The sequence below is a fragment of the Oncorhynchus nerka genome, linkage group LG6 (genome assembly GCF_034236695.1).
Source record: "Oncorhynchus nerka isolate Pitt River linkage group LG6, Oner_Uvic_2.0, whole genome shotgun sequence".
In the NCBI taxonomy this organism is placed as follows: domain Eukaryota; kingdom Metazoa; phylum Chordata; class Actinopteri; order Salmoniformes; family Salmonidae; genus Oncorhynchus; species Oncorhynchus nerka.
In genome coordinates, this window is record NC_088401.1 from 30,411,515 (window position 1) to 30,426,157 (window position 14,643).

The 14,643-nt window shown below is 40.7% G+C and overlaps 1 protein-coding gene across 1 annotated transcript in view; it reads left to right on the forward strand.

Moving 5' to 3' along the window:
- Positions 1-14,643, forward strand: part of LOC115130322 (cadherin-7-like) — a 118,989-nt gene that overhangs the window by 37,900 nt on the left and 66,446 nt on the right. Inside the window, exons 3-4 of the mRNA XM_029661347.2 lie at positions 5,246-5,540; positions 13,311-13,430. Coding sequence (XP_029517207.1) covers positions 5,246-5,540; positions 13,311-13,430 — 415 coding nt within the window. The remainder of the gene's footprint in view (positions 1-5,245; positions 5,541-13,310; positions 13,431-14,643) is intronic.

Here is a 14,643-nt window from a genome sequence, read left to right on the forward strand (position 1 = left end):
TTCTTGGTAAACAACTCCAGTGTAGATTTGGCCTTGTGTTTTATGTTATTGTCTTGCTGAAAGGTAAATTAATCTCCCAGTTTCTGGTGGAAAGCAGACTGTAGCAGGTTTTCCTATGGGCTTTGCCTGTGCTTAGCTCCAGTCCTTAACGATTACAAGCATACCACCACTATGCTTGAAAATATGGAAAGTGGTACTCAATAATGTGTTCTTTTGTATTTGTCCCAAACATAACACTTTCTATTCAGGACAAAAAAGTGAATTGCTTTCCACATTTTTTGCAGAATTACTTTAGTGCCATGTTGAAATGATGCATGTTTTGGAATGTGTTAATTCTGTACAGGCTTCCTTCTTTTTAATCTTTCAATTAGGTTAGTATTGTGAAGTACCTACAATGTGGTTGATCCATCTTCAGTTTTCTCGTATCACAGCCATTAAACTCTGTAACTGTTTTAATTTCACCGTTGGCCTCATGGTGAATTCCCTGGCTGAATTTCCTTCCTCTCCGGCAACTGAGTTAGGAAGGACCCCTGTCACTTTATTGTGACTGTGTGTATTGATACACCATCCAAAGTGTAATTAATAACAACACCATGCTTGAAGGGATATTCAATGTCTGCTTTTACATTTTTTACCCACCTACCAATAGGTGCCCTTCTTTGCGAGGCATTGGAAAACCTTCCTGGTCTTCGATGTTGAATCTGTGTCTGAAATTCACTTCTACGAGTGAGGGACTTTACAGATAATTGTACGTCTGGGGTACAGAGATGACGTAGTCATTCACAAATCAATCATGTTAACCATTATTATTGCACAGATAGTGAGTCCACTAATTTTAAATTTTAACTCCTGAACTTATTTCGGCTTGCCATAGCGAAGGGGTTGAATACTTATTGGCTCAAGACATTTCAGCATATCATTTAAAAAAACGGAATTTCATTTTGACATTATGGGGTATTGTATATAGCCCAGTGACAAAAACATCTCAATTTACTTGATTTTAAAGTCAGGCTGTAACACAACAAAATGTGGAAAAAGTCAAGGAGTGTGAATACTTTCTGAAGGCACTGTAGCATGGTATGTTTTACTTGTTATTGTAATTCGTTACTGTATATTTATTCCTCTTGTCACTTTTTAAATATGTAATTACATTTATTTTTCTTTAACCCTGCATTGTTGGAAAATGACCTATAAGTAGGCATTTCACTGTTAGTCTACACCTGATGTTTACGAAGGATGTGACAGATAAAATTTGATTTGATTGATGCCACGGAAGTTCAAGGCCGACCGTCTTACTGCAGGCATTGTTAGCAGAAAACAGGATCCCCATTATAGTGAATGGAAAAATGGCAATCTTCAGGGTCAATCTTCGTGTAAACGGAACATTTTTGAAGACAATCATGGTACCAATTAATTATTGCTTCTAATACAGCAGATATATGCCCTTGAACCAATTATTTTAAAATTGCACACAGAACAAGTTCTAAGAATAATTGAGTTGCCAATGGCAGCCTACAGTACCCTGGTCTGCCTTCAACTTGTATGACTCAATGAGAGGGGGAAGCACTGAGAGCTTACAGCGTCACTTCCTGGAGTAGCTCAAACTGCGCATGTTATGTCTCCATGAGACGCCAACTTACCCGACTTCATTTGGCTTCAATGTACTGTTGAGTCTTCACATAGGAATGAATGGTGTCACATGATAGATGGCTTGATACAAGGCTTTGTCCATTCATACAGTATATACAGTCATTGATACATACAGTCGCACAAACACCGTGGTATGCTCCATGCTGTTTAGTTACAATTTACACGAGCTTGCTGTTGTTCGAAGATGCTGTAGCAACCTGTTACCCCTGGTAGATTGCTTTCTTTTTCTAGGGTTTTTGGGTGGTTGATAGTTGCTTTTCATATTATTATTTTTTTAAACATGGTTCAACCTAATCGGAGACACAGCCAATGAACAAACAATGCAATGAGTGCCTATAAATGAATTCCAATTACATCTAAGAATTTGGCACTTACAGAGTAAATAGGAAATTATAATGAAACACTAATTCCAGTATCAGCTCCCCTTTTCCCAGAGCTTATTGGTGCTCCCAGTGCTCCTTCATTACACATACAAGTCTAAGGACCCAGAATGGTACCTAAATGAATGCACCGTCTAGCTTTTACATGACATGTTTCTGGTAATTACCGTCCATATACCAGTTCTACACTGGCTGTTTCCTTTATGTGTATCTACTTACTGTATATACAGGTACATTGCTAATGATGCAGATGTTGGCTGTGAAATGATTGTAATGAGATTGTTCATGCAGTAATGATCTGTTTTTCAACATGTATGTGTTTTTTTTTTACAGGTGTACGTGTGGCACGAGTGTGTGCTTTTCTAAGCAGAGGCATGGTAACTACATAGCTACTCCCGAACAAAGGCAAAGGGAACTAGAGAGGATCATGGTCTCTAATGCTCCCCCCCCCCCCCCCTGATTTGAGGGGAGGTAGGGCGGGGGGTGAACACACTGAGGCCTTCTCAGAGCAGAGGCAGGGATCACCATGGCTACTCACCAGAACCAGGGGTGAAGTGAATAAATGAAAAGCTCAGCACAGCAAGAGCTGGAGTGTGCATTGACGCTCTCTCGCCTGCATTTTTAGCTCCTTTTGTGGTGCAAAGGGACCTCTCTCCTTTCCTTTACACTTCACAGTTTTTCTTCACCCTGAGTATTATGTTTGGTAGAATAACATGTTGTACTTCACAATCAAACCCCTGTTGGGCTTCATATATTGTTTTAGGCATTGCACCGGCAGAAGCAGTTGCATTATTGTTGCAATAAATGCATTGACAAAATAAGCATAGACCATAGTACTGCACTCAATAACATCTTCCTTGTACTGTACATTCCTACCAATGTAAGAAAACAATGTTGTAAGGACTGTCCCCTGATAATTATACACTTTTGATACATTTCAGTACCTAGTTTGATTTGGTAGCCTACAACTAAGGCAGCATTTTTTTCTTTTTACAGCGTATACTTCCTTCTTTACTTCCTCACAACATAACGAAGTGTTTTACAGTAGCCCACAAGCATAAAACACAGCCAGATCAACCAATTTTGTTTCTTTACAGGTTTTATTTTGGTCTATTTGTGAACCATGTTACTGCCCTAGTGGAAACCCCATTAAACTCAACCATTCAAACCGAGGCGCTCCTTAGCAGCAGCAGTAGCCAATAGGCTGTTTCGGTGTACCAGAGCCAGTGTTGCTTCTGGGTATGTATTTGCGCCTGACTCAGAACTGTGTGTACACAGTCCGTTAAATAGAATAAAACTCTCTCTCTCTCTCTCCTCCTGAGAGAGAGAGGGGGGGAAATACAAAGCTTGAAACATGTATCTGGGATTTCATTTATTTATTTATTAAAAATAAAAATAAAACGTATTTTATTCTTCCAAGGCTTCCAGTCGTCTTTGTCGTTTTCTACAAAGTACGTCAGTCAAACAGGGAGGAAGAAAAGAGACATGGCCAGTGCAATAATAACAGTGCTAACACACTGTGACTGAACAATACAGCAAAGATTAAAACCCCATTAAGCAGCACCAGAACCATTCAAAACCAAACAGCCTCTTAGCGATTGTGATGGAAATGTGCCATACATCGTAATGTGTATAATAACAGGTGAGATATGGCCATGGGGACACAGTTTTTTCTTAAAGTTTGGCCAATTGCAGTCTTTTTAACGCTCCGAGGTAAACAAGTAAACACAAAGCAAACGTGATTGCCCCAGGAGGACTGTCTGCATACAAAGTGGCGATAAGTGTCAGCATTGATTTCACTGGAGTTTTTCTGCTCTGTTCCACTCACCCTATCGTACTCTTGCTGCGTCGCTGCCGGCGGTTTGTTTTTAAGTTACACTGCTGTACTGGGCTGTGGAGCATACTGGGTTCTGTTCATCCCAAGGGAGGTAAAGATAGGATGATATGTACATTTTTGCAAGAGAAGCAACTATGGTGCTCGATTTAAAGTTCTACATAATAACAGTAGAAGTTTGAAATAGCACCTGAAAATGAGCAGAGACAGTTAAAAAAACGGTTAGATTAAAGGAAGGAAGTGGTATTCTACAGGGATACACTTTTTAATAGGACCTACTGTGGCGTACATATTTTATGTAATATACTCACTTCTGAATAGATTCAAAGTGGAACACATGAAGCCCATTGCAAAAAAAAAAGCCAAGCGTAAAGCTAACAACCCCGTTTTGAGAGCGACTACATGCCGCAGTCAGTTGACCCCTGACCTTCAGTTACATGCTTTGTGGGCTGTCAGCTTTGTCCTCCCTGTCTGTGGTATTTTCCCGGAACACACTGCCATCTACGGCTTGCTCAAGATTAAATGTTGACTCTCCACTGCAGTTGACAATTTACCTCAAGTTTGCTCCTGACAGCAGGGGATGGTGAATAAACAAACGGCTTCCCTATTGGAGTGTCAAGAGGCGCATGCTGAGGCATGCCCATGCAACCAATACCATCATTATGCCCCAGACATGCCATTCATCAACAGCCTGATGGAATCCATTAATAAAATACATTTGGTGTCCGTCTGAGGCTCTATTGGATATATAAAACATACATTAAGCCTGCGGCGATATCCAGGCAATCATTTGATACACCTATTGACTTGGAAACAAAAATGATACTGCCAGACGCCCGCTGGGATACAACATGGATCTGTAAAACCTTTGTTGCATCCCAAATGACACCCTATTCCCTACATTGTCCACTACTTTTGACCAGAGCCCTATGGGTCCTGGTCAAATGAAGTTGTTGTTGTTGTTGTTTTCTTGAAGTGAAGTGCTTGGGAAATAACCCTGTTTCAAATGTAACTACACTGTAATCCCTGGGAAGGTCTTGGCTTCTTACCCTACAGAATTGTGCTAACACTATGCAACACTCTCCATATTCCCACCAGACTGCTTATTAGAATGCATTTATATTGCATACAGCCATACTCACAGAGCTTTGAGACTTCTGGTATCCTGTTTTACAAACAATGTGCACTTTGTTCACTTATTTTTTTTGTTGGTGTGTGTTTATTCAGCACAATGTTTCTGCTCAGGAAAAACGTTGAACCTATTTGAAATTACACAGATGTACATAATGGATCGATCATAATGGTATATCATTGGATTTGGTTTTATAAGTCACCAACCTCCTTTCTACTGACTGACATTATCTCTGGTCTCCAATTACAGCTCCACTCGGATGTAGACAAAGGGGATGGCAAAGTGAAATACGTGCTCTCCGGGGAGGGCTCCACCTCCATCTTCACCATCGACGAGAACACGGGGGACATCCACGCCACTAAGCGTCTGGACCGGGAGGAGCAGGCCTATTACACCCTGCAGGCCCAGGCCGTGGACCGGCTCACTAACATCCCTGTGGAGCCCAGGTCAGAGTTTGTTGTCAAGGTCCAGGACATCAATGACAATGAGCCCAAGTTTCTGGATGGACCCTACATGGCAGGGGTACCAGAGATGTCAGCACTGGGTAAGCCTCTTTCTCAGCCTCTCTCTCTCTCTGTTTGTTTGTCCCCAGTCCTCTGTCCTCGTCTCTGTCTATCTATCTGTCAGTCTGTATGATTTTGACATTGATGTCTGTATGTCTGCCTGTAATCTGCCTCTGATTCTCTCTCTCTCTACCTCTTTCTCGCTCTCTCTCTCTATTTCTGTCTCTGTCTCTCTGTCTCTCCCTCTATCACATTTACCCACCACTACCCACAACTAACTGAAATATCCTACATTTATCTCTCTCTGTCTCTCATCTCTCTTGCTTCATCTATGTTAATAAACACAGTCTACGCTTTATTATAAACATGGAACTGAATCTGTGGCATTCATTTGTCTGTCAAACTGTGCATGATTGTCATAGCCACAACTGAAGAGGGTCCTTTTCCACACACATAGAGGTTTTCTTTCTAGTGTTTTCATTAACCGTTGCAGTTTCAAAACACTGTGGTTTTAAAAGCTCCAACATCTAATCTGACCCTTTACAAAGTGATTACTACAACTGGTTAGTTCCTTTAAGTGGCTCCCACTGTTCCACATTGTACATTGTTTAGATGCGGTTTTATACCTAAAATAGTGAACAACCTCATGAGCCCGCCCAAAAAGATCATTGCTAGTTTGAACGATGAAAGCGGTGAAATATCTGCTTATACAAACAGACCCGAAACCCCAATGTTGAGCAATGAATCTAGCGAGTTCAGAGATGGCAGATTATTCAAATCCAACAGGACATGTAACGGAACACCTCGCGAGGTGCTTCGCCACGGAAACAAAAGCTTACCGCACAGTGCCTGGGGACACCGTGAGCCAATCCTGTCGGAATGGGAAATGTGGATTAAGCCTCCATTTAAAATTCATGTGACAATCTGCCAGGGAGAGGAATAAGAGGCTCCACACGCCAAGTGGCAGACAATGTCTCCCAATCTTCAGGGTTAAGTGATATGACAGGCACAAACACACCAACCTCAATATTCTTATCATGTAGACCCAGAGACAGCAGAACATTGCATCTACGTGTTGTATCTTCCTCAGGCTGATAGGCAGAGATGCAAACAAGTGGATACATGGAGAGACTGTTTGGTGTAAAGTCAAAATGGAGCCCATGCTAGGCATTTACTCGCAGTGATAGGAGTATTTTCCAGGCCAATGCAGTGCTTTGCTCATAACATTTATGTCATAGGCACTGAGATCTTATAAGGATTAAGCAGTCCAGAGTCAACGAGGGGGTAAAGGTGGGGTCTGGCTTAAGGAACTAGAGGATTCCACTACAAGGGCTAGGTGGCTCGTGTCCAACGGGAGATAAGAGAGGTAGAGCAACTGAGCACTTCATCTGCAGTAAAGGAAGCACTCCGAACACCAATAGGCCGGGTCACACTCTCTGGCTTATTTACATCGCCATGGTCTTCATCTGAAGTTGTTGGAACAGCATGTGAATTATACATCTCGCTCTTTGTAAATATCTGCTCAGGGCATTATAGTACAGGAGTGGGCCAGGCACCTCTTGTCCTCCATAACTCCTTCATAGACGTGTTTCAATCATTAATGGGCGTAGACCGGCTACCTGTAATGAATTGGTTCAATTTAGAGGAAATCATGAATTTAATTAATTAAAGCAATTAGATGGTAGTTGCTTGTCTCATACACATGGTAGCCCTTATGGCCCGGGGATCTAGGAATACTTTGTCTTAATCACGCCTCGGGATGTCAAATGATAGGCAAGAGGGGCTTGAAGAGATTTGGCTGTGTGACAACCTCTGAGCAGCCAAGGCACAGGTCTCAGGTCTACATGTCAGACAGACATTCCCAAGAGCTGATGGAGGGCTTAGGGAATGTAATGTCAGGCCAAGGCCACCGCCTCGTAGAAATGTACCACCCACCACTCCTTTATCCACCTGTCATTTTCTTGTCTAATTCATGGATGGAATAGTCAGTTAATTCTGGAAGAGAAAACGAAAGGGGTGCTTCGGTTTCAGGTGACATGGATAAAAACTCGGAAGACAGTTCATTTCAAATGATTATTTCCCTGTGATTTGAGATTTGGGGAAAGCCAAAGGAAATGTAAGATGGAATTATGGAGCCCATTGATTACAGTACCAGTGTGACTAAGTGAGATTGTAAGGATCAGAGCATTGGCACCCACCTATAGGCATATCCTGGGCACAGCAGGGCCATTACGGGTTTGTCTTTCTTCGGATTTTGTCATTCATTTTCACACGCCAATTACAAATAAAGTTGAACTAGTCTCCGTGCAACAATCCCTGCTTATCTCAAGCGGACGGGAGCAGGTGTGAACGTGCAGGAATATAATCAACTTAATCATGGGCACCAATGTTGAATACTCATCAAGGAGCTGCAAAGTTGGTGAGCTTAAACTGCAGGTTTGGAATATTGCTTTTGTAATATCTAATCATCAGTCACACACCCACACTCAAATCCGTTTTGTACTAGAGAGGAACAGAGTTGCTACTAACATTTCTTACCACTCTCACACTTTGCTGATTATGTGACCTTTGTCAGCATGTTGCACTAATGTACAGTACGCTTACTTTTTGAACTTCTTAAGCCTTGCTGGTGAAAGTTTACTCTAATGGTAATTCTTTAGTATATGCTACGTTAAGTAGAAGAGAAGTCAATTCTTATCTTCTGTCTCATACACATTTTGTTCAACTAAGTATAAAAAGGTACAAGCCATAACGATGCAAAACATATAGCTTACAGTTTTGGATACTTGGATCATGTTTACTTGGAGATGAGTATTTATGGTGGCAGTTGGATCCAGTCTTGTGTCTGTAAAGCTTTGATGAATACCTGTCGGCCATTCAAATTAGACATGCTGCTACATTTATTTTCATTACAGTCAGCTGACAATCACTCACCCTGAGATGCAGACTTGATTAGGAACCCCTGTTTTGTACCGATTCACTGGAAAAAAATATGAAAATATGAGAAATTTATCAATCACACAAATGAAGACAGACAAAAAGTGAAGTGACACAGACAGGCACATGACAGCTGCATCGAGAGGAACCGTGTAATATATTCTGATGTGAGGATGTTTATCCGTTTTGGACAACCACTCTTGAAGGCTGGCTATTCTTATTCGTGACCTTGACTGCTATAAATATTACAGTGTTTCACAACCAATTTCCTCTAGCCTGGGTATCAGTACAGATACACCACAGAAAACACAAAATAGACATCTGAAAGAACCACATCAGAACCATTATTGAGGGATAACCTAAATGAGTTTTAGCTTACTGCAACTGTGTAGTGATAAGAATTGTGAATACCATAGCACAGCTCTCTAACATAGTGGCATTGATTGACCTTGCTTAAAAAAAAAAATGTTGTAATATAACCTGCCACGACTAAGACGTGATGATATAATCTTGGGAGTCCACATAAAAGTAGCTTGATGATAACTTCTCGGTGTCCACCCAGACATTTTTTTATTATATTGCTCAAATTCAGGACCAGCGCCTGTTAATTCTGGTTTATGACTGGAAATACGCCGACCTAATCTTCCATTTCCAAAATCACGTCATTCTGTAAGAGTACGTAAAATATGGCTCATGCAAGAAAGTGTTTTTTTTACAAGGGTGTTTGATGCAAAATAAAATATAACCTACTTTGTAAGACAGGTCCATACTGTAACGCATAAAGGAAAGTGCCTAAGACACCAGCAGAGATGCATGGCTATTAAAGTGAAATACACAAACATAAAGCAGCCTATTCATCTGACCATGCTCAACAGAAAATGGTACACTTGTGGGAAACATTGTTTTTATTCCAAGGTTACGTCTCCTATGTCAACGGTTGATAATTGCATCTTTGTCAAATCAGAAATGGGCCTCAGCTTCAAAATCACCAATAACGCAAATTCTGAGACTTACTTTCCTTGATGGACTAGTACATCCTCACACACTTTTTTTTAATGTAACATCCCAGCAAATATAATAGTCTTTTGTGATAAATTCACCCTAGAATGGCACTGGCTCTCCTAGTAGCTCTCTATTGAGGTCCAGTTGTTTTGCATGGCAGATTACTGGCTCAGTACACTTGGTTCTGTTATGTTACAGATAAAATGCTGGTCTCCGTCAGGGGCCAGACCATAGTTCACAACAGAACAATAGAGGTAAATTGTCTGATTAGCGATGATTACTGGACCTTTGTGCATTCGGTCCCTTGACCAAAGCACTCCTTCCAATAAGCTTGTTAATCCATGTTTCTGAAACGTCAAATTTCAATGTTGTTCCAAACGTCAGATTTCAAAACGCTTAAGGTTAAGTTTAGGCATTAACTCCAAATTTTTTAAGGTTTGGGATAGGCTTAAATCAAAACATTAAAAATGACTCTCTATCACTGGATTCAAACATGCCACATTTACCACCAGGGGCAGATGCTTATGCCCATCCCTCATCCCCCATCCACCATCCACCATCCACCATCCCCCATCCCCATCCACCATCCCCCACACCCTAGCTAAACCGAAACCTACTTGAAGGTAACAGCGCTCACCATTGGCCCTAGTCCTGTTTCCACCTCGTCTCCCGACGTGCTCAGAGATGGCTAAGGTCCAGCTGTGTAGAGGCAAACTGCTTTAGGAAATATGGAATATCCACATGCTAAAAGTGTCATTAACAATCACTTTAAAATCAAATTAAATTGTGTTAGTTCTAAGAACGGTTATACATTTTTCAACCTCTATTGCAAGTTTCCAAACAACTGGGGGAAATCACAGCACAGCAGCAGTACCTAGCATTATTCATAGTCACCGCAGTACATTTTCAGTAATAGCCATGCGTTTTAATTCACGGTAACAGCTCTGCCGTTTCTAACCAATACCTTACACAGGTTTCTACAGACCAAAGTTGCACCTTAATTATAATTAACTAAACGGATTACAATTAGCAACCATAATATGATGTAGAATGGTAACAGTGTATGGTATCCATAGGTGAGAGTGTTCATTGTGCAGCAGTGTCTGTGTCTTCTAAGCTGACATATGGAATTGTTTTAAGAAGGTCATAACGTGGCTCATTTAGCTATTTGATTTTGGATTTTAGGACCCCTTTAGGTATACAAAAAACAGTATCTGTCAAAAGTTTGGACACACCTACTCATTCAAGGTTTTTTTCTTTTATTTGTACTATTTTCTACATTGTAGAATAATAGTGAAGACATCAAAACTATGAAATAACACATATGGAATCATGTAGTAACTAGGGCCGCCACACCGCCGGTCACGAGTCATGAAGGCAGTCAAATTCCACATTCCACATTCCACATTAGGCTTTTCCAAGCTCTGATGCTGCTGCTGGTCATTATTAGCCTACCAAATTTGCGAACTGCCTGGTACTCAGCAGTCTATTTCCCTTCTAATCACTTTGACATCAATGCAAATGTAATCGAAAATCGAATCAAACACTTCATGACAGCCTAGAAGCTCATGATGTGTAACATTTCTATAGGCTATGCAATTGCGGGTGAAAACAGTGTAATGGCCGCTAATGAAAAGAGGAGGATCCCGTGAGCTTTCTATAGGCTCGGTCTAAAATATTTATTTCTCAACTTTCTTAATATTAAGCATATTGCTTATCTTTACAATGGCAGTATAGCCTACCTGGCTGGCATGAAAATAAACCACAGGGAAAAGCGTTCTCCATTCGCTATTTAAGTACATACACTACCGGTCTAAAGTTTTAGAACACCTACTCTTTCAAGGGATTTTCTTTATTTTTACTATTTTCTACATTGTAGAATAATGGTGAAGACACCAAACTATGAAATAACACATATGGAATCATATAGTAACCAAACAAGTGTTAAACAAATCTAAATATATTTTATATTTGAGATTCTTCAAATAGCCACCCTTTGCCTTGATGACAGCTTTGCACACTCTTGGCATTCTTTCAACAAGCTTCACCTGGAATGCTTTTCCAACTATCTTGAAAGAGTTCCCACATATGCTGAGCACTTGTTGGTGACTTTTCCTTCACTCTGCGGTCCAACTCATCCCAAACCATCTCAGTTGGGTTGAGATCGGGTGATTGTGGAGGTCAGATCATCTGGTGCAGCACCCCATCACTCTCCTTCTTGATCATATATCCACAGCCTGTGTTGGGTTATTGTCCTGTTGAAAAACAAATGATAGTCTCACAGACAGTGTCAACAGCAAAGCACCATCACACCTTCTCCTCCATGCTTCACGGTGGGAACCACACATGCGGAGATCATCCGTTCACCTACTCTGCGTCTCACAAAGGCAAGGTGATTGGAACCAAAAATTGCAAAGTTGGATTCATCAGACCAAAGGACAGATTTTCACCGGTCTAATGTCCATTGCTCGTGTTTCTTGGCCAAAGCAAATCTCTTCTTCTTATTGGTGTCCTTTAGTAGTGGTTTCTTTGCAGCAATTTGACCATGAAGGCCTGATTCACACAGTCTCTTCTGAACAGTTGATGTTGAGATGTGTCTGTTACTTGAACTCTGTGAAGAAATCATTTGGGCTGCAAATTCTGAGGCTGGTAACTCCAATAAACATACCCTCTTCAGCAGAGGTAACTCTAGGTCTTCCTTTCATGTAGCGTTCCTCATAAGAGCCAGTTTCATCATAGCGCTTGATGGTTTTTGCGACTGCACTTGAAGAAACTTCAAGTTATGTACATTTTCCGTATTGACTGATCTTCATGTCTTAAAGTAAGGATGGACTGTCGTTTCTCTTAGCTTATTTGAACTGTTCTTGCCATAATACGGACTTGGTCTTTTACCAAATAGGGCTGTCTTCTGTATACCACCCTTACCTTGTCACAATACAAATGATTGGCTCAAACGCCAATCAAGAAGGAAATACATTCCACAAAGGAACTTTTAACAAGGCACACCTGTTAATTGAAATGCATTTCGGGGGACTACCTCATGAAGCTGGTTGAGAGAATGCCAAGAGAGTGCAAAGCTGTCATCAAAGCAAAGGGTGGCTACTTTTTAAAAAATATATATTTCACCTTTATTTAACCAGGTAGGCAAGTTGAGAACAAGTTCTCATTTACAATGAGAATCTCAAATAAAAAATATATATGTTTAACACTTTTTTGGTTAGTACATGATTCCATACGTGGAATAAGATTTTGAAGGGTCTTTCCTTTATCTTGGAGATATAAGAAAGCTCAGGAAATATATATATATATATATTTTTACACATATTTAAAGTATTTTTTGGGGTAGGCACAAAACTTCCTCCATACTTCCAGATTCTTTTTAATCTAGTACTGGTTACCTTCAGAGGAGTCCCGTGACACTTGTGGGGGTCGTAGAGCAAAACGGAGAAGACCATCATGTTCGTGAGAGTCCATAGAGAGGGCGAAACCATTCAGACGCGACAGACATTTTTCTTGAGAAGACCGATTTTGGGGATTTCCCATGGTCTGACAAACACCGCTTTAGCGATGTTTGTCAGCTTAAACTGACAGATTTTGATGGGGATTTAAAAAAATGTTACTTAGACTGATGCACCAGTGATTAAAATGTTATTGTACACCAGGGAAGTAGTAGCAAGTAGTATGTTTACCCTACACTACAGTACATTCCTGATTGTAGCCTATGTAGAATAAGTTGTGATTTATACTGAATATATAACATTAGATATTTGTAAGCTTGTAGAAATGCTGTCACACATGCTGTTGATGTGAGAGCTGTGTATCTACAGTTGGCTGATGTTGTCTTAATACCTAATTGGATGCTGTCTGTGCAGGAACAACGGTGGTCCAAGTGGCGGCCACAGATGCAGATGACCCCACATATGGGAACAGTGCCAGGGTGGTCTACAGCATCATCAGCGGACAGCCTTACTTCTCAGTCGACCCAAAAACAGGTAGGCGGGCTGACTGTTGGGAATAAGAGTTGGCCATGCATTCTGGACCCTAGACATACTGTGTCACTAAATGTTATTCATTGAATTGTTGAAGATATTTGTTCAAGATAGCATCAAACTGTAGCGGTTTCCATACTTTTCCAAAGTTACGTAGTTCACATTGTAGCAGATACAACATGAACTAAACTAGCCACCCAACTCTTCATATTTTGGTGCAACTGTAGACAAAAGAAACAGTATGCTATCATACATTTTCTCTAAACACAATAATAGTTTTTTGAGCATTCAACAAATATAAAGCAAAGGATCTGCCAAACAATGTTGGGATGTGAGGTGGTTGTTCTTGCTCATTAGCCACTGCCCCGCTGTGGGGAACGCTGGCCTCATGCAAAGCACTGGGAAGAAAACAGACAATTGCAGGTAGTTCCATCATGTTTGGCTTAACACCATATTTTTCTCCCAGTAACACATCCATGCTTACATGCTGAGGTTTTATAAGTTTGTCTTTGAGTAAACTCACTGACTTGTTCAAATCAATGGAAACTTTTTCCTATACAATCTTAGACGTAAAGGTGCCTGAAATAAACTTTTGGGTTGCCACGACGGTGGAACCTTTCCAGTTAAAAAAACCCTATGTAAAGGTTCAAGCCGGAACCTTTTTAATAACATATTGTAGAGGTGGCAGTGTCAGATTGGAGGCATGGCTTTCAGATACTTCTTTTTGACCACCCATTAGCGTAAATATTTATGCATATTCTAATATAATATCAATACTATTAACATTGCTGTCTACATATTGTAATAAAGTGGTAACTTTTCCCACTTTGGTATTTGCATAGGCACTTAAGGAACTCAGACACCTGTCTTCAACATTAACATGTAATGTAATGACACTACATCAGATGAACAGGAATGACATTTACTCTAACAGGTGGCCCCCACAAAAATGTCTTAAAGCCACGCCCCTGCTTAGCCACACCTCTACTCCAGGCTTCCTCCAGGAACCTGTTAATACATTGAACCATTAAAGGTTCAACCAAGAACTCCTCAACTAAGTGAAGGTGCAAATATGAACCCTTGACTAGCAATGGTTCCTTGAGGAACTCCAGGGGTTCTTTGAGGAACTCCAGGGGTTCCTTGAAGATCTTCAGGGTTCCTTGAGTCACAACTAATTTGAAACGTGCACTTTGGATAAAATTAACTTATATGTCTT